Source organism: Zingiber officinale, chromosome 6A (genome assembly GCF_018446385.1).
Source record: "Zingiber officinale cultivar Zhangliang chromosome 6A, Zo_v1.1, whole genome shotgun sequence".
Lineage (NCBI taxonomy): Eukaryota > Viridiplantae > Streptophyta > Magnoliopsida > Zingiberales > Zingiberaceae > Zingiber > Zingiber officinale.
The window spans coordinates 95,238,920-95,259,417 of NC_055997.1; the positions used below are offsets into that span (position 1 = coordinate 95,238,920).

General features: G+C 40.7%; 3 protein-coding genes and 1 pseudogene across 3 annotated transcripts; 3 read left to right on the plus strand and 1 right to left on the minus strand.

Moving 5' to 3' along the window:
* The first annotated feature begins 437 nt into the window (after window positions 1–437).
* LOC121997010 lies at window positions 438–2,334 on the plus strand. Its single transcript, XM_042551217.1, has 2 exons — window positions 438–1,827; window positions 1,907–2,334. The coding sequence occupies exons 1-2, from the start codon at window positions 1,528–1,530 to the stop codon at window positions 2,048–2,050; spliced, it is 444 nt and encodes a 147-aa protein (XP_042407151.1). The 5' UTR covers window positions 438–1,527; the 3' UTR covers window positions 2,051–2,334.
* A 154-nt stretch (window positions 2,335–2,488) lies between these two features.
* On the plus strand, window positions 2,489–5,649 carry LOC121995068 (annotated as a pseudogene).
* Window positions 5,650–9,387: 3,738 nt separating this feature from the next.
* Window positions 9,388–13,521, plus strand: LOC121997009 (SKP1-interacting partner 15-like). Its single transcript, XM_042551216.1, has 2 exons — window positions 9,388–10,716; window positions 13,139–13,521. The coding sequence occupies exon 1, from the start codon at window positions 9,477–9,479 to the stop codon at window positions 10,698–10,700; it is 1,224 nt and encodes a 407-aa protein (XP_042407150.1). The 5' UTR covers window positions 9,388–9,476; the 3' UTR covers window positions 10,701–10,716; window positions 13,139–13,521.
* A 3,375-nt stretch (window positions 13,522–16,896) lies between these two features.
* LOC121997011 (glycine-rich RNA-binding protein RZ1A-like) lies at window positions 16,897–20,150 on the minus strand. The gene is made up of 4 exons (XM_042551218.1): window positions 19,996–20,150; window positions 18,320–18,445; window positions 17,182–17,740; window positions 16,897–17,110 (listed from the first exon to the last, which is right to left on the minus strand). Exons 2-3 carry the CDS (start codon window positions 18,428–18,430, stop codon window positions 17,207–17,209), a joined length of 645 nt encoding a protein of 214 aa, XP_042407152.1. The 5' UTR covers window positions 18,431–18,445; window positions 19,996–20,150; the 3' UTR covers window positions 16,897–17,110; window positions 17,182–17,206.
* Window positions 20,151–20,498: the final 348 nt, after the last annotated feature.

Sequence of the window (20,498 nt, forward strand, 5' to 3'; positions counted from 1 at the left end):
AGAAAAAGAGCCCTCTGCAGGGATATGGCCTGATAAACTTGTCCTTAGAGCAACAAAAACAGGAGAGTGCAGTTTAATTTAGAAATTAGATTAAGTTTCCACAGAGTTCATTCAACCAACAATATTCCTAAATCATGGTTCAAATGCATAATATTTCTTACAACCAGACTAACTGTTTGACAAACACAATTATAGTCTTAAAAAGCATTGTTTCCTTGTCCACCTACCTCTCTTACCAGACAAACACAATTATACGGCCTTCTTGCTCAGTGAGATGCTTTAGCAATAATATAATTTTGTAGGATTTCTTTTGTTACTGCAGGTGAGAAATCCAATCTCTAATTTGGACACATGCTTTTCCGTGTCTCTCTGACAAAGGTCTCAGGGTCCAGCAGTGTTTATCATCCATCATGATCAAGGAGAGAAATTTTGGGAATGTCACATCTCCTGATCTTCCCTATGCCTCGAGTCTTTTCAGGTGATCCATTCGTTTCTCTCCCGGTTTCCATTGCAAGCTTGTAAGACTGTAAAGCATATCTCTCACCACAGATTCTCTCTAACTCATTTTACTTTGAACTCTGTGTTCTTGAGGTGAGTTGCTGGTAGTGAGAATGCGATCAAATCATTTTTTTTGTCAAACTCAAAAAGCAGCGTATAGACTGACCACTGATAGCTCTGTCCTGTCTTTGTAGCCTCCCATCAGTCTTCCATTTTTCTCTTGCATTGCAGCTTTTCTTTTCAAAAGTGATGGTGGGAACTATGTAAGATGCTACCTTGATCTTTGTTTATCATTTTGTTTGCCCTACCAAGGCAATGCCTAAGCATTTTCTTAGAATGTGACAATTGCTTTTAAGAGTGACCAATCAAAGCCTTCGGTTATGCTTGTGATTGCCAATTTGCCATTGCTGAGGAACGCAGTACTGATTTTTTTTTTTGTAAAGAGAGGCCAGCCTTTTGCAGTCCATTGTAGTCAGTCGAACGAAGAGTCTATGACTTCGATTTGGTTTGCATTATCAAGGAGCTGAGGTTCTCTCAACATTTACAGCCAACGTTTTGAAGCTCCAGGCTCTGTCAGGTTTTTGCCTTCCACTGTTCTTTCCTGTCAGTTCTCATTCATTTCTGTGAATTAGGATCAATCGAGGGACTTGTTTCCGTCTTCTCCTTCATCCCCAAAACCATTGCAACATTCATCATTTGCCCCGCTTAATCACTTGCAGATTGAAAGCAGATTTAAGCTTTTTATCCATGAGTAAGCCTTTTTCAGAATTGAAACTTCTGCTTCTTACTGTTGAATGACTCTCCTCTTTTCTTTCTTTCTCGAAGATAATTTGGTGTTCTCCAGATCAATAGAAATCTCTCTTTAGCTCAGTTGGTCCCTTATCAGGAACCTGTTCTATGCATTAGTCTTCTTCATGTTCAGATGCATAAGAACTGCATGTATGCCCAATCCTGAAAAACATAATAGACACACTTCATCCGCATTGATTAACCAGACACGACGGCGAACAAGGAGTGACCAGTGATACGATGAATGGTTTCGGAGAAAGTTCGAAGCCATGGGGCGGAGATTCCTCCGCTCCATCAGAACCAGCTTACAGCAAAGATGGCTCCTGGAAAGATCTGGGAACATCGATGAGCGCGATATCGTTTGGTTTAGCCGCCACCGCGATCTTGATCGCCATGTTCCTCGTCATGGCGATATTTGAGCATGTGATCAAGCCGAGGGCCTCCTTCCTTCGTCCTCGGAGCATCGCACAGGCCTCCCGGGAGGTGGGACAGCCTCACGGCCACACCATCGCCATCGAGAAGCTTCAGAATACCCACACAGTAAGCTCTCTAGCTCCTCTGGTACAATTTGGGTTCAAATGTAGTAGGCGAAGGAAGGTTAACGAACCAACTTTGGCAGGCTTTGGCCGTCGACTTCCCTGTTTTGATGCCGGGGCAGGCGTTTCCTACCTTCATTGCTCAACCTTCGCCTCTTCCGTGCCAAAGGGAGGGCATGCAGTGGCCTTCCCACGATGCCGGTTTGCATCGCTCAACCTTCCTATAAAGGGAAAGATGTTCAAGTGTTCGGTTCTTTGCCGCAATGTGCATATTTCCAGTTTGAGCTGCTTCTTGTAGCGTACGAGTGTCGAGTTGGCACAGTTCGTTTCTGATTTGATGCTTGTTCAGTGTGAAGTTGGACTATGAATCTGAACGAACGGATCCGACATGGTTCATGATCCGACCCGAAAGAATATTTTGGTAACCTCAGTTCTTCCTAAACTGCGCCGGGTTAATTAAAGTAACAAAAAAAAATTAACACTTAGGGCAAGGCGCGATCCGATTTGGCCCCAATTCTCCCGCCCTCTTTTTCGGAAAATCTGGATTCAACCCTAGTCGGCACCTTTCAATCTTCGTCGTCCCCTCGGCTTCCCCTTCTTTACGAGCCGCGTAGATCCGGGACTCAACCCTCGGTCTGCCCTTCCTTCGTTTCCTCCCTCGCCTCCCTCGGTCGGCCCCATGGTCGTGAACGATCGGCTGCAAAAGCGGGCAAAGCGGCGGGTCGCCGCGGCCCCCTTCGACCTCCTAACCTTCCCGGACGATGACGGCGCGGTGGGGCTCGACGGACCTTTTCGGGAGAACGTCCGGCTGTTTCTCTCGCTCCACGACCGACCCTTGGCGCCTCCTCCGATCCTCGCGTCCTCGTCCACCCCCTCCGCCGATGGGCCGCATCTGCTCACTTGGCGGGTGCCGTTCTGCGTCGGAAGCGTCGACGGCAAAGAGGGAACGCCGGCGCCGGACGTGGAGCTATACGTGTTGGAGGAAGAGGTCCTCCGATCCAAGTCGATATACTGCGACCAACGCCGAGTAGTCGGTGAGTCGATCTTTTTCTCTTCCGCCGTTTCTATTTTTATTTTTTACTAAATTATTAAACTTTCCAATTTTAATTTTAAATTTATTATTATTATTATTATTATTATTATTATTATAAATTATATATAAAAAAAACATGTTTGATTTTTGGACTTTGGTTGGGCAGGGAAGAGATGCCATTTCATAATCCGAAATGACAATGACTCTTTGTCGAGTGCTGGAGTGGCCTGCATCCGCTGTGGGACATTACTGTCATTCTCCAATTCAAGGTGGCAGCTGCAGCTTCTTTAAATTTGCTGCTTGGAGATTTTTTGCGATACACTTATCTGATATTAGAATATTACATTTGTAGATATTCAATTTTCAGGATTATAATGAAAGTTGAATGTAATTTGTGATGTTGTGTTATTAAATTATCAGCTCAGCACATGTATCTTTGCATTTTTTTAGTTGAAACTGGAAAGCCACTGCTTGACTAATTAAATGCTGAGCCATGGATTTGGTTTATCTCACTGACTTCAAAGAAAATACATACCCTAGTAGAAGCAGGTAGTTGTTAAAAAATGATGGTTTGTAGATCACGATCTTGGGTGTTACATGGATAAAAGCATTAACAGAAACAGTAGAAAATGAATCAGTTGAATAGAATACAATGACTTATGCAATTACTAAATATTTTTGGTGATGTGCACTTGAATTCTTATATGAATTCATGTTTCAGGTGTTTCTCATGCCATTGTGAGATAAGTTACGGCAGTTATGATGGCTGGGCAAATTCGCTGTTCAAGGATGATACGCACTTGCTGCATGGAATAGTGCATGCTAATGGATATGGCCATCTTCTCAGAGTAAACGACAGGGAAGGAGGTTCTAAGTATATAACATGATTTGATATTATGAGCTTCTGTGATCGCCTATGCAAAATGCTCCATGTCAGGTTTGTTCTACCTTCCTATCTATCACATTAGATCTCAAATTGTGTGTGTTTTATGTTTGGATCTCCTCGTCAATTGACATTTACTTTACTATAAATTGATCGTGCATTAGTGACACCCTAAAGCAATCCATATAGTTATATATTTTGTCCTTCAGATTTTGTCGCTATGCTTTGTTTGGCTGACTAGGCTATTTGTGTTAACAGGATGGTAAGCGTTATGGATATATCCAAGAAACATGGGATGGACTACCGCCTCTTCATGCTGTCATCGCTGGCCATCCCTGGTACGGAAATTGAGGGTACAAGTTTGGCACTGGCAGCTTTGCTCTAACGGCTGAGTCCTATGAAAAGGCAGTCAACACTCTTTCTGGACTGCAGCTTTCCATCTTCCTTTTTGGCACCAGGTCCCCTCGGACACAGTTGCATAACACCATAGCCTTGTACTGTAGCCTCTCCAACCGTCAGCTATTGACCATCAGGGACCTCTTTGGCTACCTCATTTTTTTTTTCCATTCCCCTACCACTGGAGACAAATCAGCAAAAGTGGCCGCAGTTGGAGCCCTTTGTGCTTGGCCAAGGGAGCAAGTGGACCTAGCTAAGGCCACAGTAAGCAAATTTCTTCAAGCTGTTGTTGGTCCTCGATGGGTGGCTTGGCGGGCCCTTAGACAGGTCATGCCATGCTATTGTGCCACCTGAACTGCTCGACTATTGCCTCAAGGCCACCATTGGGAAACATGTTGGTGATGAATTGGTAGTTGTTGCACTCTACAATCCAGAGTCAAAGACAATAGAATACAGGTAACTTGAAATTAATTTTGTAGCTCTATCCTATGGCAGTTGGCATCATGCTCAGATCCATCTTATCCGGTATGAACTGACACCATGTGAATTTCAGGCTTGAAGCAACAATTTCCAAGACTGCCTACAGAACAGCCCGTCCATGACCTTAAATTCTTATATGACAGTTTGCTCAATCCTACTACCATGCAACCTTACGGGCCTCATGCAATAAGAGAATCTGCTCTCAACTCTGCAGCTAATCTTCTCGACGGTAAGCAATTTATAAGGCACTATGACGAGCCTGCATTAAGCATGTTGCCAACAAATCCATTTGTCATTGCTATATGGTGTTACGTTGAAATAGTCGACAGCCCAGATAATTACGCAGCCCTGCCACCAGAACTTTTGGTGATACCAGTGGATGCAACCATTATTGACCTCAAACTAAAGGTTACAAAAGCATTCCAAGAGATGTACCTGGTATTCCAAAGGTTTCAAGCAGAGAAACTAGTCCATTTCGAAGATGCTAGTGATCTGACCCCCATAAAGACTCTATTTGGTTCCCGTGGGGTGGCTCAGATTAGTGGAAGATGCTATAGCAATGACCAAAGCCTTGGGCAATACAGAAAGGAAAGAGGGTTGGATAACTGGGTTGTTGATTGCTCTTGTGGTGCCAATGATGATGATGGTGAGAGGATGATGGCCTGTGATGCCTGTGGAGTCTGGCATCATACTAGATGTGCTGGAGTTGATGATTTGGAGATGGTGCCTGTAAGCTTTTTTTGTGAAAAATGCACAAATAATATAAAATGCAGACGAAGAGCTTCTGAATGGCAATCCTCTTGGAAGATGCACGGATGAAATGGGATCCGCTTTCACAAGTTCGGATAGGTTGGAATGCTTGACAACTGCGGGCTAATTAGCTTTTTTGCTTGTACAGTTTGGAGCTACATGCATAAAGATCATGAGAGCTGGTGAGTTGAGCCCTGGTCTGTATTGTAATACATTTTTAATGTTAGTATTGAAATCAATTTCTGCTTTCTGGTATCTGGAAAAAATGGTTGGAATAGACCGTTATTGAAGCTTGTGGTATTTCATGTGATACTGTCTTAAAATTCTGTGAATACAAAAGGCTTTACTTAATTCACCTGCAACCTCGAGCATAATTTTCAGATCTGCTATAAGAATTTCTACAGTTCAAATAATGAACAAAAGAAAAGGTTCTCCATAATCTTGGACACAGAAAAGATGCCAGTTCCAAGGTAAAAGAAAAAAATGGTAACAACTGGGCAACTTGTTTAATAACCCTAAATCCTGAGCATGCAAGTGCATGATAGTAACACAAACTCTCAGTTATCTTAAAGCACTTGTCACATATAACACAGCTGAAATGAATCCCTAGACATTCCCGTCACACAAGAAATGTACTGGGTGTTATGCATATGCCTAGCTTCTGCATCCCTTTCTCATATATGCCCCCAGATTTAGTTTGGTGCAAACTACTCAAGTTGTCATTCCAGTGTTGTTCCTCCTACCGTGAAATCTTACATGGACTACTAGGTGCCCCCAGGACGTAACACAAACAATGGGTGCATGATATCTCCGGCGCAATGGTCAGGGGTCGATTCTCATAAACTGACGACCTGGTATTTATCCCACCATGCGTCTGTCATATTCGTGGGGTCGGCACTAGGAGGGCTGTTAATGTAGCGGATCTATATTTAATGTACAACTAGGTTGCCCCCGGACGTAACGTAGACGGTGAGCACATGGTATCTCTAGCGTAATGGCCAGGGGTCGATTTTCAGGAATTGACGATTCGAGATTTACCCCTGTCTATGGCCTGTGTACCTGTATTTACGTCCCTCCATATCCGTGGGGTCGACATAAGAAGGGCCACTAAGGTAGCGGATCTACTTTTTTTTTTTAAATAATATACAACTAGGCGCCCCCAAGGTGTAGCGCAAACGGTAGGCGCATGACATCTCTGACGTAATGGTCAGGGTCGATTCTCAGGAACCCCACCATGCGCCTAACACTTATGTATTTATATTTACCTCATTTCATATCCGTGAGGCTGATATTAAGGGGCCAATAATGTAGCGGATCTATATTTTTTTAATGTAGAACTAGCCATAGTACAGATGGTAGACGCATGATATCTTTGGTGTAATGGTCAGGGGTCGATTTCTAAGAACTAGCGACCTGTGGTCATCCGACCATGTGCCTAACACGTGTACATATATTTACCTCCTATATCTGTGAAGTCAATACTAGGGGTCCGTTAAGATAGTAGATCTACTTTTTATTTTGTTTTTATGTAGAACCATGCCAATTTATTCAGGAGGAGAATATGGATTAGACAATGGAGAGAGAAGAAAAGGGAATAAAGAAAGAATCTAGAATCTTTTTTGTATTGTTTACTTTGGAAGACAAGAAAGAATTTGATATTGTCCTAGTCAATTGCACCCTTCACTCATTTGTCTTCCTCAACAAACAATGCTTACCCCATGAACCCACTACATAAATGCAATATTTTGTGGATTATTTGTTTTCCCACCACCCTTATCTCTTTTCTTGTAATTCCGCAATCATATTATCTCCATGTGTAGCTTTGTAAATCTTTTCCTGTCGACTCCTCTTAACTTCCCACCCAAGTAAACCAACCTAAGTTTTGACATTTTTCTAGCATCAAAAATGTACTATCTCCGGTTTTGCAATCTACTACAGTGTGATCACTCTTAAAAATCTTGAATAGTTTTGCTCTCCAATTCCAATCACACCTTCTGATAGGGCTTCCACCACAAGAAGTTGGATTTGAACTGATATACGTAAAGATGGAATAAGTTCAGCCATACAATATACAATTATCTCAATATCTCCAATTATCATGTCACTCCTTTGCCTATTTTGATTGCTCCAGTTAATGCATTACTCCTCTTTCATACTTTGATTGCTCCAATTAATACATCGCCTCTTCTCTTTCACTCCATTTTTAGTGCATTAACAGATAACATCAAAAGATGAATCGAGAAATTCCCTTGTTGGCAAGTGCAGTTTGTTGCATCCCCTCTTCCTCTCCTTGTAATTCGCCACCTTTAAATATATGCATACCGCTAACTCCTTGCAAGTCGTCACCTTTGAACATATGCATACCATCTAAATCTTTCTTTCTCTTGTTAAAGCTACACGTAATTGTTCCAAATAATATCTTTCATTCTATCCTATTAGGTAATGCAACATATCTGTCTTAACAATTCTTATCTCCATTATGCTTTTTTTTGGTACAATTGTTTCCTTACAACCACATATATGTGTAAAAAACAATTTTAAAGATCTGAAGATTGCTAGGCATATAACTGAATTCAATGGAGGGACAAAATTTCAGCACTATACACAATTAGTTGACACTAACATGATTGGATGATGATGACGATGAGATGCAAATGTCAGTCAACCTAACAGAAATCAGAAAATAAAGCCAATCTTTCGTCACTAAGAGAATTATATCTTCAGCATCACGGTGATTTTTAGTTCCTGATTAAGAGGTTGTGGTTCAAGCTGGGTAGATGTTTCTTGAATACTAATGGATAATTATTATTCTACGATGAGAAAATTAAAGGAAGAATCTAATGTTACTTTTAAAAGGTCCAGAGAGTTCCCATGTTGGACAATGTTAGCTTTCTAGAGATGAAACTCAGAAACTGTTGATTCCGTTATGTCTAAGTCAGAAAAAGATGTTACCGAGGATTAAAAAGACTAGAGACGATAGCAGCTTCAGTAGAGCGTACCTCGGGTCAAAGATCTTTTTCTGAGAGCAGATCATGTGTGGTTGGTAGAGGGGTTGAGGCGTGTAGGCAATCTGTTAACCCTGTTGTTAATATTTACAAGCTTGCTTTAGGATGCTCATCTTGACGTTTCTGACAGAAGGAATTATCATTCAGCGTCAGTCCGTAAACTGAAGTAAAACTTGCAATTTAAAGAAACCCAAGAAATCAAAATCCAGGCGATTCTCATCCAGAAGTCACAAGGTTGATAATATAATTTCGCACATCTATCAGTACAACTATAGTGATCGGTCACATTATTCTCTTAAAAGATACAATTCATGGTTAGGAACTATCCTGCACCATCATTGAACAAAATAAAAAGGAAAGACTTGTTCCATAATTCGACGCGAAATTGACACCGAAAATAAAAAATGTATATCTATCAAAACAGGCGAACACAAGGGGAACAGATCCTATGGCATATCCAAAACGAAATGGCAATCAGACAATCCAATAATCCCCTAAGAGCAATCACGTCGGAAACAAAGCCCTAGGAGGACTAGAAAAGCGCGACTTCCCAATCCACAGACAACCATTACCATCACCAGGAGCTCCACTACCAAGCAGATAACGAACGACGAGGAAAGATAATCGGAGGAGAAAATAAGAAAGTACCTTATGAAATCGAGAAGAGATCGGGCTGCTGCCGCCTCTTCAACCTAAGCGCGGGGTACGTCCGGAGGCGGAAAGGGGGATTCAATGAGTTCCCTCATGAATCTCCCCTTTTAATCCGTTCCACGCGCTTCTTGACCCGGGGCTCGTGTATAATGTTTCCGATAGCCTTTAAGTCCTGTTTACTACGGTGTAGTCGAGGTGCAATGGGGGCACACGGCAGACGCTTCCAAACACAAACCGTGTTCAAATTTGATTACGCCCGGTCCAACTGTAAACGAGCCGGGGCCGGCTTCAACTTGAACGCTCATTTTGAAACATTCGCCGTCCACGACTAAACTCAAACACCGTGTCGCATAGGAAAGAGGACGGAGACCGCGTAATTATATAAAGTCCTGTTGCCGACCGCTCCTCTGACCTTTCCTTTCTAGCTTCCACCTTCGCGGCCGCCGAGGAGGACCATGCGCATCAGTCGCGCGGCGGAGGACGAGGTCGCTGCCGAAGCAGATCCGGCGGCGGAGTGCCCGATCCAGCTCCTTCCCCAGGACGTCCTCCACAACGTCCTCGGCCGCCTCCCTCTCTATCAGGCCCTCGCCTGCCGACCCGTCTCTCGCCTCTTCCTCGACGCCCTCTCCTCCCCTCCTTTCCTATCCTCGCTCCCCTCGCTCCGCCTCCTTGTCCTCCGTCACCCTCGCGCAGCCTCCTCTCCGCACCCTTCCCTCCACGCCTTTGACCCCTCCTTCCGCCGTTGGATCCGTCTCCCGCTCTCATTCCTCCCCTTCCCCTCGGCCTCTCCCGTCACCGCCTCTCCCTCTCTTCTCTACCTCTGGGTGGACTCCGTCCCTTTTCCCCACTCTATCGATCCCGCCTCCAAGAGCCAGACCAAGTCCCTCGTTGTCTGCAACCCACTGAGCGGATCCTACCGTCTCCTTCCCCCGCTTGGCTCAGCCTGGTCTCGCAACGGAACCGTGATCGCTGGTCCTGGCGGATCCGTCGTCATCATAACCGAACTCGCAGCTCTCTCCTATGCGCCTTGCCCTGATCGATGGCTTAAGTTTCCACTGAGTCTTCCCTCCAAACCTCGGAGCCCGATCATGATGGCTGGTTCCGTCTTTGCCCTCTGCGACGTCGGCGCCCTCTGGAGAAGCCGGTGGAAGCTCTTCTCATGTGGCATTGCTGACCTCGGCAGGGCCCACGGCTGGGCTCCGATTGAGCGGCACGAGTGGGGGGACGTGTTCGACATCTTCAAGCGGCCACGGCTACTTGCAGGAGCAGGTGGCCGCCAACTTCTGATGATCGGAGGCCTGAGGTCGTCCTTCGTGCTGGACGCGCCGTGCTCGACGGTGCTGATTATCCGGCTGGATCTGGAGACCATGGAGTGGGATGAGGCAGGGACGATGCCCCTGGAGATGTACAGGTGCTTTGGAGGCGGCTTCTCCAGTCCATTAGAAGTGGTGGCCGCTGGGGCTGATGCAGCTGGCGCCAATAACAAGGTGAAAGTCTTTGGTGGAGATGGCAAGGTATGGTTTTCTGGGAAGAAAATGAGGGGAAAATTGGCAATGTGGGAAGAAGGGGTCGGAAAGAGTGACGGCGGCCTGTGGAGTTGGGTTGATAGTATCCCAGAGTGCCCCGAAGGTATGTACAGGGGTTTTCTCTTTGATGCTGGATTCACCTCAACACCTTGAACGAGTGGAAGAGACGGTGAGATCTTATACCCAGATCTATGTTTTCTGTGGTATACTTATTATTGATTTATGGGCAACTTGGCAAGAACTATACTTCTGATTTATATTTAGGAGGTCAGCGAGATTTTGATTGGACAAATTCTAAAATTATAATAAGTGGTTTATCAAGTGCTTCCATTTTCTCTCGGTTGTTTTTTATCTGATTCAATGGTATTAGTTGTAAAATGAATCTGAAGTTTGCAAATCTTCCTCTATACTCTTTAGTGGATTGGATTTCAATGTCCATCTGGATTTCCCTACATGAAAAAACCATGCTAAATCTGTTTTATTCATGTCATTGATTGTTAAACTATTTTCATCATATCATCAGAAAACACTGAGAAATTTGGTCTGTTATTCATTTGGAAAAAGATTATTGTTTGGGAATTCAGTGATATACTTGGGAAATGATGAATAATACAAATTTCAGTGGGGAACTCTCATTGTTCAAGTCCTTGACAGAGAGTTACAAATTGCAGCGGGGAACTCTCATTGTTCAAGTCCTTGTCTGAGAGTTAAGTTGTTAAAGTTTAGTAGTAGTAGCTATTATTCTCCTTTTTATTTACTGAATTCAATAGAAACTTATTGAGTTATCTCCCCTGGATGTTGTTCTGATAATAAAAACGAGACATTCTCTACGTGTGGGTGTTTTATATACCCCTTCTTAAGTTGGGTTAGGCATTGACAATCTGGGTCAACATTTGCTGCTCCTATTGATTGTGTGTAAAAATCATTCTGGTTGAACCAAAAGGAATCTTTTAAACATGTTGGGAACTTAGATCCACAAAGTGCTGGACACTAATCTGAGTTCATGTTAAATGAGTCGACAGTGTAATGATCTATTTCTGGAGTAGTCTGTGTCTATTAAATTTCAATGCCAATTGAAATGGAACAGATATTGCTATTTAGTCGTTTAACAAAAGTTTCATAAGGAACCTAGATTTTTTTTTTAATATGAATATCATTCATGGTTGGTGTTCTTCATTTGTTGTCATATTGTGCAATTAAATTAGAATTGATATCATTGCCTATATAATTGTAAAAATATTTTCAAGGTAAGAATTTGTTTAACCTATTTTACAATTTGTTAACTAAAGTTTATTATTCATGATCAGATATAATTCCCATTATGAAAATTCACCACAATTGCTGTAATGAATTTGAGTGCTTTAGTCCATTTTTTTAGGTGCTATATTCAGGAAATATTTTGCTAAATTTATTTCAATGTGCTAATTTGGCTGTCAAAATTAGTAAGTTGATCACGTTCTCAACGTTGTAGTTGAGGGCTTGATAGTCACTATTCTATGGCAAAATACATTACGATCCTGGTATTTCTCTGAATTTCAATCAATAGCTCCGTTTTTGCCTCCATGTATTTGTTTATATGCTTGAAATATGAAGTATCTCTAGCAAATGTCAGAGACCAGATCCTTAAGTGACATCCTTATTCTAGTTCAATCTTGAAAGTGTCAAGTCGGACAAATCTATTAGTCGATAATCTACTTTTATGGTTTATGGGTTTTTGAATTTATCTTGGTACGACGTTCTCAATGGATGAGTTGACGTCAATTTAGTGAGCAAATTACTATGATTCATAGTTAAAAAAATAACATTGATATTCATGAAGTAATCTAAACATTCAAAAGTGTGGTGCAGCAATTGATTGATAAAGTTCAGGATAGTATTGAAAATCAGATGGTTGTGTAAATTGATTTTTTTTCACATGGAGGAAGATAACATTATTACCAAGGTGTTTTATGTTAAGAACTTTGGATATATTGCCAAAGTTAACAATATATGATCATGTTTTCAGATGAACCATGCTTAAATAATTTTGGTATGGACCAATTCTAACCCAGGTCAGATGTCTGGCAACTGCATGTAATGATTTCCTTTTTATTTCTGCTTTGTGATTTCTTATGTTTAGAATATGGTTGTTATTTCAACTGAAATCATTCACAATATATTTTATGAGTAAAGTAAATCATTCAAAAAATATAGTGCAGATGATGTTGCAGAACTGTGTCAATTGATGTTTATATGTTGGTTACATAACAAAAATATAAATGCGCATCAATATTCTGGAGAGAGTAAAAAATGGCTGTACTAACTTTCAGTCCATACTAAAACGTTCAAAATGGCATTAGATTGGCATGAAAATACTGTTGACTGTTCTCAAGATATTCTACAATCTTGCATTTATTGGTCAAGGCAGTTTTATTTATTGTGTTATTTAACAAGAGTAAACATGTAGGGCTTAAAATCTAGTAGATCATATTTGGCTTATTGCGTAGCTATTTTCCTTAAATGTCTCAGTTGTGTTCATTTTGCCCGTGAATTGTATGACTAATGTGCCTTCTTTTTTCTCTTGTATGTTAAATGGGGTTCAAATTGACAAGATCTGAGTCCTGTACCTTTATCTTCCACCATGTTCCATACTTCTAACAAATAGCACCCAGGAATTAGCATTAAACACAAAAGAGCATAGTGGATACATGATCATATCCATCAGAGATGTTGATAAAGAAACGAAGAAGTGGTTCCCCTTTGACTAGTGCACTTAAAATTCCTCTATGAAGCATTGATTGTTTGATCCTTGTGTTGATTTCTTTGGCTGTTTCAACTCAGACATGAAAGAATGACCACTGTTATTCATTGGCCAACTTAGAATAGCCGTATGATTCATATTTTGCAACCGGCATACGTGAATATATGTTAGTCATGTATTGGATCTGTAATAATGTCTTTGCTTAACATAAAGTTCAATGCTTATGATTTTTTATTTTTGGCCCCTACGGATCGGCGCAATTAGTACTTACATCGTTGGTTGCTCCAATAGGCCTTAGGGTCAATTTCTAATTGGTACAAAATGTTTCATTGGATGCTTGATTTTCCTCGTGCAAAGAGCTGCTACGCTAGGGCAAATGGCCTCAATGATTTACTCCCTTCTAGCAGGGGCAGAGCTAGGATATTAGTTCAGTGCAGGCAGTCGCTTGTGCAATTTGACGAGGCAACGACATGACAGTACAAGGTAGAGGCCATCTCGCGAAGCGGAGACGGTTGCGTCGGCAATTGAATGGGTGATGGTTGATGAAGAACCCTGACAGGATGAGGGGCATGCAGGAAGAGTTGGCAGCTGTCATCGGCTTATCCAGGAGAGCAACCTTGAGAAGCTCCCCTACCTCAAGTGCGCAGTGAAGGAGACGCTTCGCCTGCACTTGCCTATCTCGCTGATGCTCCACGAGGCAGGGTGCTTGTTTATGGCATGGTCTTGGGTGATAGTCAACGTGTGGGTGATCAGGTGGTAGGTGTCGGTGTGGAGGCGGCGAGGGCCTTCCATCCCGCGTGGTTCACCTTGGGTGGCGTGGCGGCGATGACGACGACGGACTTCAAGGGGAACTTCTTTGAGTTCCTGCCCTTCGGGTTGGGGGCGGCGATCTTGCCCGAGGATGCAATTGGGGCTTTATGGGATGATGGAGTTGGCAGTGGTGTAGATGATCCATCACTTTGAGTGGGCATTGCCCGATGGCATGGAGCTCAACAAACTAGACATAGGAGATGTCTTTGGGTTGACCTCGCTTAGGGCAGTGCGGCTGGTGCCCGTCCCACTTCGTGCCTCACATGCTCCTCGATTGATAGTGAGGATATATATAGTTGCCTATTCCTTAATAGAAAATATTATAAATATGATTATTATAAATAGTAATGTGTAAAAATATATGTATTTTTTTTTTTGTAGCCCAGGCAACTGCCCACACTAGGCCCACGTTGGCAAAGTGTGAGGCTGTCCTGAAGGGGTGATTAAGGTGACGATTTCACCTTTTGCTCCGATACTTATGATTTTTTTTTTTTTTATTTCCTGAATTTGAATTTTTCTCTATCTTCTATCTTCCGGTTGCCGCCATGTTGTTTCAAAAAATTTTGTTTCTGAATACAATGTTCATAACCATTACTAGTAGAAGTTTACTTGAACATCCATTTTTTTTTTAATACCTTAGGCAACATTTAGTAGGAGATAGATGGCTAACTTTATTCGTTGCATTTATGACTCTGTAACGTTGTTGATCTTTGATTGTTTCATATTAACACCACTGCATTTATGCTTATATTATTTCCCAACTGTAATTTGTGGCAGTTTTTTTTTTTTTCAAATGATCATATTCTGCAATTAATTTGTTGTGTTCCTCATTGTGTGAACAGCTAATCCTCTGTAGACTAATTAAGATGTTTTGCTGGGTTGTAATCTTACGTTGAGTGATGTTTGACCACTGCTTGCTCTTTTTCCAAAAGAAAATCTTTGCATATAAAGACATGAACAAATGCAGATCCAGAAATGTTGCTTCTTCGGTTGTGCAAAGGGTGGTGAGTGACACATAATATTTTACTCTGTATAAAATGTCTTTTTTGATTCCTTATTTCATGTGAAGAATGATCATGTTCCAGGACAACTGAAGAAAGCGTGTTAGCTACATTTTATTATGGTATGTAGACAGTAGGTCGCCAGAGTTAATTGACAAAGCTAAACTTATTATGCAGGTTAGCAGTCGGATGAGTACAGGTTTAGCTCGATTAGACCGAGCTTGTGTGTGCAATTTTCCTTAAGTAATGCAGTCCAAGCTATGCTGAATTTGACCGTATGAGGTGAACGGTATCAAACTTGGACACTTCTTTGCCAAGTTGCTGCTAGCTTGCAATGGAGAAATGTAGGGCATGTGAATTCGTTTCTCTCGATCTTCTGGAAGTTGTCAAATTGACACTCGACAAATGCTTATCTGAGCTCCGTGTGCACCTGAAAAATCTGCTGAAGGCCTTTGGCTCCACTATAGCGCTACTAATTTACATCCATAGATCGAGTGTCAGTCATCATCTTTGCATCAAAGTGTCATCTCTTTTCGGATCTGCCTGTTTGGCCGTGGATAACCATTCTAATTTAAACTGTGGATGGAATTAATTTACACGTCATTCATCTAAGACAACTGATTGTTAGGGTTATTTCTCTCCCTCGTCTTAAGTTTTGATAACAGTGTACCTGAGAAATAAGAGAGTTCAAGGCGGGCATTACTAGCGTCGATTATGTAAACAAGTAGGTTTATCACCGGTGTCCAGACGATTTCGGCAATTAAAAAGAAGCCAACGGCCGGATAGCAATTGTCAACAGAATCTTTTGATAGTAACGCAACTAAAAATGGAAATTTCATATCTAAGTTGTTTTTCGCAAGGAAACGAAATAAGAATATTACACTTTAACGCAATTTATTTTGTAAACTTAATTAATTTAACAAGAAAAAGATTTACAATTTGGAACCGCATCTAAAAGTGTCCTACCGGAATTATGATCCAACTGTCCATGAAAACAAAGCTCCCACATCAATTCACGCAACAATATTCACAATCATAGAAATAATCAAAAGATAAAATATGAGTGCTCAAGAAACCATCCCAAAACAGCTCAAAAGAAATGATAATATTGCCGCCCAGAGCCATCACAAATTATATTAGGGCTTGAGTGTGTCTCCCTTGTGAGAGCAAACCTCAATATATCCCACAAGCTTTCAGGAAGCGGTTGTTGTCTTAAATGTGAGATCAGATAAAAAAGGATTTGGATAATATCCAAAGGAAAAACTCAATCAGACCCAAAATAATCCTGATCACGCTCTACAAGAACAAGCCAGCCAATTAAAATCTTTGAAAGAGAGCCAAGAATAGAGACACAACTAATGGAATTGGAGCAAAGAGAAAAGGGAACCCAAATAGCATTGGGGATGGTCACAAGGCCAAGTTGAACCTGCCACAAGGTCAACAAAGTCGTTAAAATAAGGTCCCCTAAGTGACTAAAATGTTTAAAATGGCAGAAAGGATGGAAATTACCCGGTTTCATTCCCATAAAATATTGGTAAGATCAAACTGGATAGGGATCAAAAATAGCAAAAGCAACCATATACTTCATGTTAAATCAGCCATTTCTAAGTGAGAACATTCAATTCCCGAAACACCAAAACCTTCTAGTTCCTGCTAAAAAGCAGAGATCCTGCTGAAGTCACATGTCAGTGTGCTTCTTCCACAGCATCTAGATTTTAGCAATATCCTGAATATCCAAGGAGCCATGCCATGCCATGACAAAACATCTTACCAAACCAGAGGCAAATGCACAAAGATATGTATCAAAAAGCATTAGTTTTCCATCAAGAACAAGGCACTTGTCGAAATAACATTAACATCTGAGTGACATTCAAGAAGCGAGGTGTGGCAAGAGTGGCACACATGACAATTCCTAGGAAAGAACAGTAGAACACCATAAATGAAGCCAGTACCGAGGCCACACTGCAACCTTAATCAGTTGGGATGTTTGAAAACTAGCTTCACACTGCATACTGCATAAACAAAATGTTAATACTTTGGAAAACTGTCAAAAAAAAAAAAAAATAGGCGTTAAGAAACATACCTGCAATGCAAGCAGTAATAGCATGCTAATATCTGTGACCACCACCTTCATTAGGACGCTCATATGGACCAGACCTGTCACGACCATAACGATCACCACCACTGCCCCCACGGCTTCCCCCATCTCTGTTGCGAGAACTGAAGCGGTCCCCATTACGATCAGGTCCATACCGATTGTTACTGCCATGACTACCCCCATACGAATCCTCTCTGCCACCATATCTATCCCCTCTTCCGCCATCACCTGAAGGGCATTCCCTTGCAAAATGACCAGGCTTTCCACACTTAAAACAGTCACCATCCGAACCTCGTCCACGGGCACCACCAAAGTCCTTACCACGACCCCTATCATAATCACGACCACGATCGCGTTCATAGTCGCGTCCTGAATCACGATCCCTGTTACCAGGGCCTTGAGGTTGTGCTCTTTCCACAGTAATTGAGCGCCCATCAAGATCTATTCCATTCATGGCTTCAATAGCCTCTTCCATATCAGCTTTGTTATCAAAAGTGACAAAGCCAAATCCACGAGAACGACCAGAAAACTTGTCGAGAACAATCTGCAGGTAGGAAAATAATCCAGCTAACCAACATTTATCCAAAAACAAGGTAGACTGATAAAACAGCAAAGTCAAATCCACAAGAACCCCTCAGCCCCCAAGCATCAAGCTATTTATCAGATTATATATCTGGTGATCATGACAAAGAGTAACTTGAAATTTCAAATCTTTGCAAAATATTACATAAGAATAAAAAAATGACATGTGAAACGAATATAACACCTAGCTATAATTTTTATAAATATCAATTACCAGAAACAGTATCATATAGATAGTATACCAGGTTATATTGAAAACAAGTACATTAGATAGAAATTTTACCAGACTACCATACCAAGATAAACTGAATACAATCAAGAAAAAAAGTGAAAATAGCAAACAAAAGCATCTTTAGCAGGGATACTGCATAAAAAATGTCTCCTGGTTCTGAAATGACAATTTTTGAACACTAGAATTACCCTATTAAAACACAAGCAAACAAGAAAACGAATAATGATATGGAATACACAGATGTTGAAAAATAGAAAATAAAATATTTGTGCTCCATGAAGGGTAATAAATCATGAGAGAGATTGTAACCTTTGCCTCAGTAAGATGGCCAAATTTTTTAAATGCATCCTTCAAACTTCCATCAGTTGTTGACCATGAAAGACTACCAACAAAACAGCGAAACTCATCTGCTTCAGACATTTTCAATCAATTGAGCTGTGGGGTGAGACAAAAAAGCAAGTGAAAAACATGTCAGCCACAAGCATAAAAATAGGACACGATTGAATAAAAAAAATGATTATGGAAGGATAGGAAATATAACAGATACATCAGAGTATTCAAGTTAATAGAATCATGATCCATTGGTTCACTTCCATGTTGCTTGGAATCATAGATGCAAATTAGATTTGATCATTGTAAGACTATCTTTTATCTTTGTGGATATCTAGATCCATATGAAACTAATTCTTCAAGTGAAAATAAATTAATTAACAAAAACCATATAGCAGATTAGGCAGCTCTGTGAGTGAATTAATTAAAACAAATCATGCAACAGTTAATATAAATCAGTCAATTGAAAATTTTGAAGACAGATTAGTCCCTCATGATGAACAAATTCGTAACATTGGAGTTGGATTAATCACAAAACTTCAATATCAATAGAATGGTCAGATTGGATAAGCATAATCAATATGGGCCAGTATAACCATTGAAAATTTAAATTAAAGAAAACAAAGAATGAACATTAGAAACGATAAGAATACAAAATAAAATGAGTTGATGGTTCAATATATCATAATCTTAACCACTGCCAATAAATATATTCCCACCTTTCAATTTAAAAAAAAAAAAATCTAGCTTAACCTATTTAAATCGCTCACAAATGTATCCCTACTTCAAGTTTGTCATCCAACTATGACTACAAATTGACAAAAGATGATTCTAACTCAATTTCATATAATCATGGATACCTAGATTAAATAGATTTTATTTTAATTGATTAATTTTTATTTATTTTTTGTGTCATGAATTAGCTAAAGATGAATAACATATACTTAAATCATAGAAAAACAAAAAAAACGTATTAGTGGTGGTATAAGATATCAGCATCATCAGTTAATAGATGAAAAACTTAGGGGAGGGATAGAATTTCTAGAGATTTAATAGATTGGAATAGATTTGCAAAAATTGCTGGCAGAAATAGATTTGTTGTCCTGGATTCTATCTAACTGAATAAATTGACTCTGGCTCTTTGTTGGTTCAGACTCTTGAGACAGAATCCATGACAAATGATCTTTCATCAGCAAACGGAAGGTGACACAGACATAGAAAGAACACAACCAACAGAAGCATCAAGTAAACGATAGAGCGCTTCTTCCTCTCTAACAGTTTGTCTCCGCCCCATGTAACTTTATTTTCTCTGTTGTTTCTTTTTCATGTTCTAGAATTCTCCGAAAAATCAATTCGCTAATTCATCAGAGAACGTTTGATCTCCAATATTTGTTTTATAAATCACCTACTATAAACTAAGAATTCATCAGCAGTAAACTTCAGATCCAACAGATCATACCAAATACAGGTCAAAACATGACATAGCATGAGTACGAATCCTCCCTAATACGGCGTCGATAATAGAAAGAAGAAGAAGAAGAAGAAGAGATATCTCGATCCCAAAAACAGCTTTCCGATAACACTTCTAGATTAAACCCCCAACAAACAAGATGAATTAGAAAATGATTCGGGGACGAATTCGAGCTGGTACTTACCTGAGGATGGAAGCGAACAGAAACCCTAGGCGAGGTCGGATCGGGCTCTCCCTGTTTCCAGGACTCGCTATTTATCATGCGAATTGACCTAGAATATCTGGGCCGAATGAAGATATTTTTTTGTGTGCCGGTTCAGAGACGTCCAACCGGACCAAGTGTAGAAATGTTGTCGCACACGCAAAAAATAATTGGTCAGGTAACGATCGGTCTGGATAAATCAGGAAAGTGATCAGGCAGTATACATAGAACCCATAGCAAATGTTTTTTTTTAATAATACATTACAATTGAATTTCAAACTTTAAATGGGAAGGATTAACCAGACATCCTATCCTCAGGACAACCTATCTTCCAAAAAATAATATCACAGCACAAGCTCTATTATATATATATATATATATATATATATATATATATATATGTTTGATATTGTGCACGACTGTGCGCGTCGCGCACAATATCAACGTTTTTTTGTTTTTTTAATTTTTTTTTAATTTGTAAATTA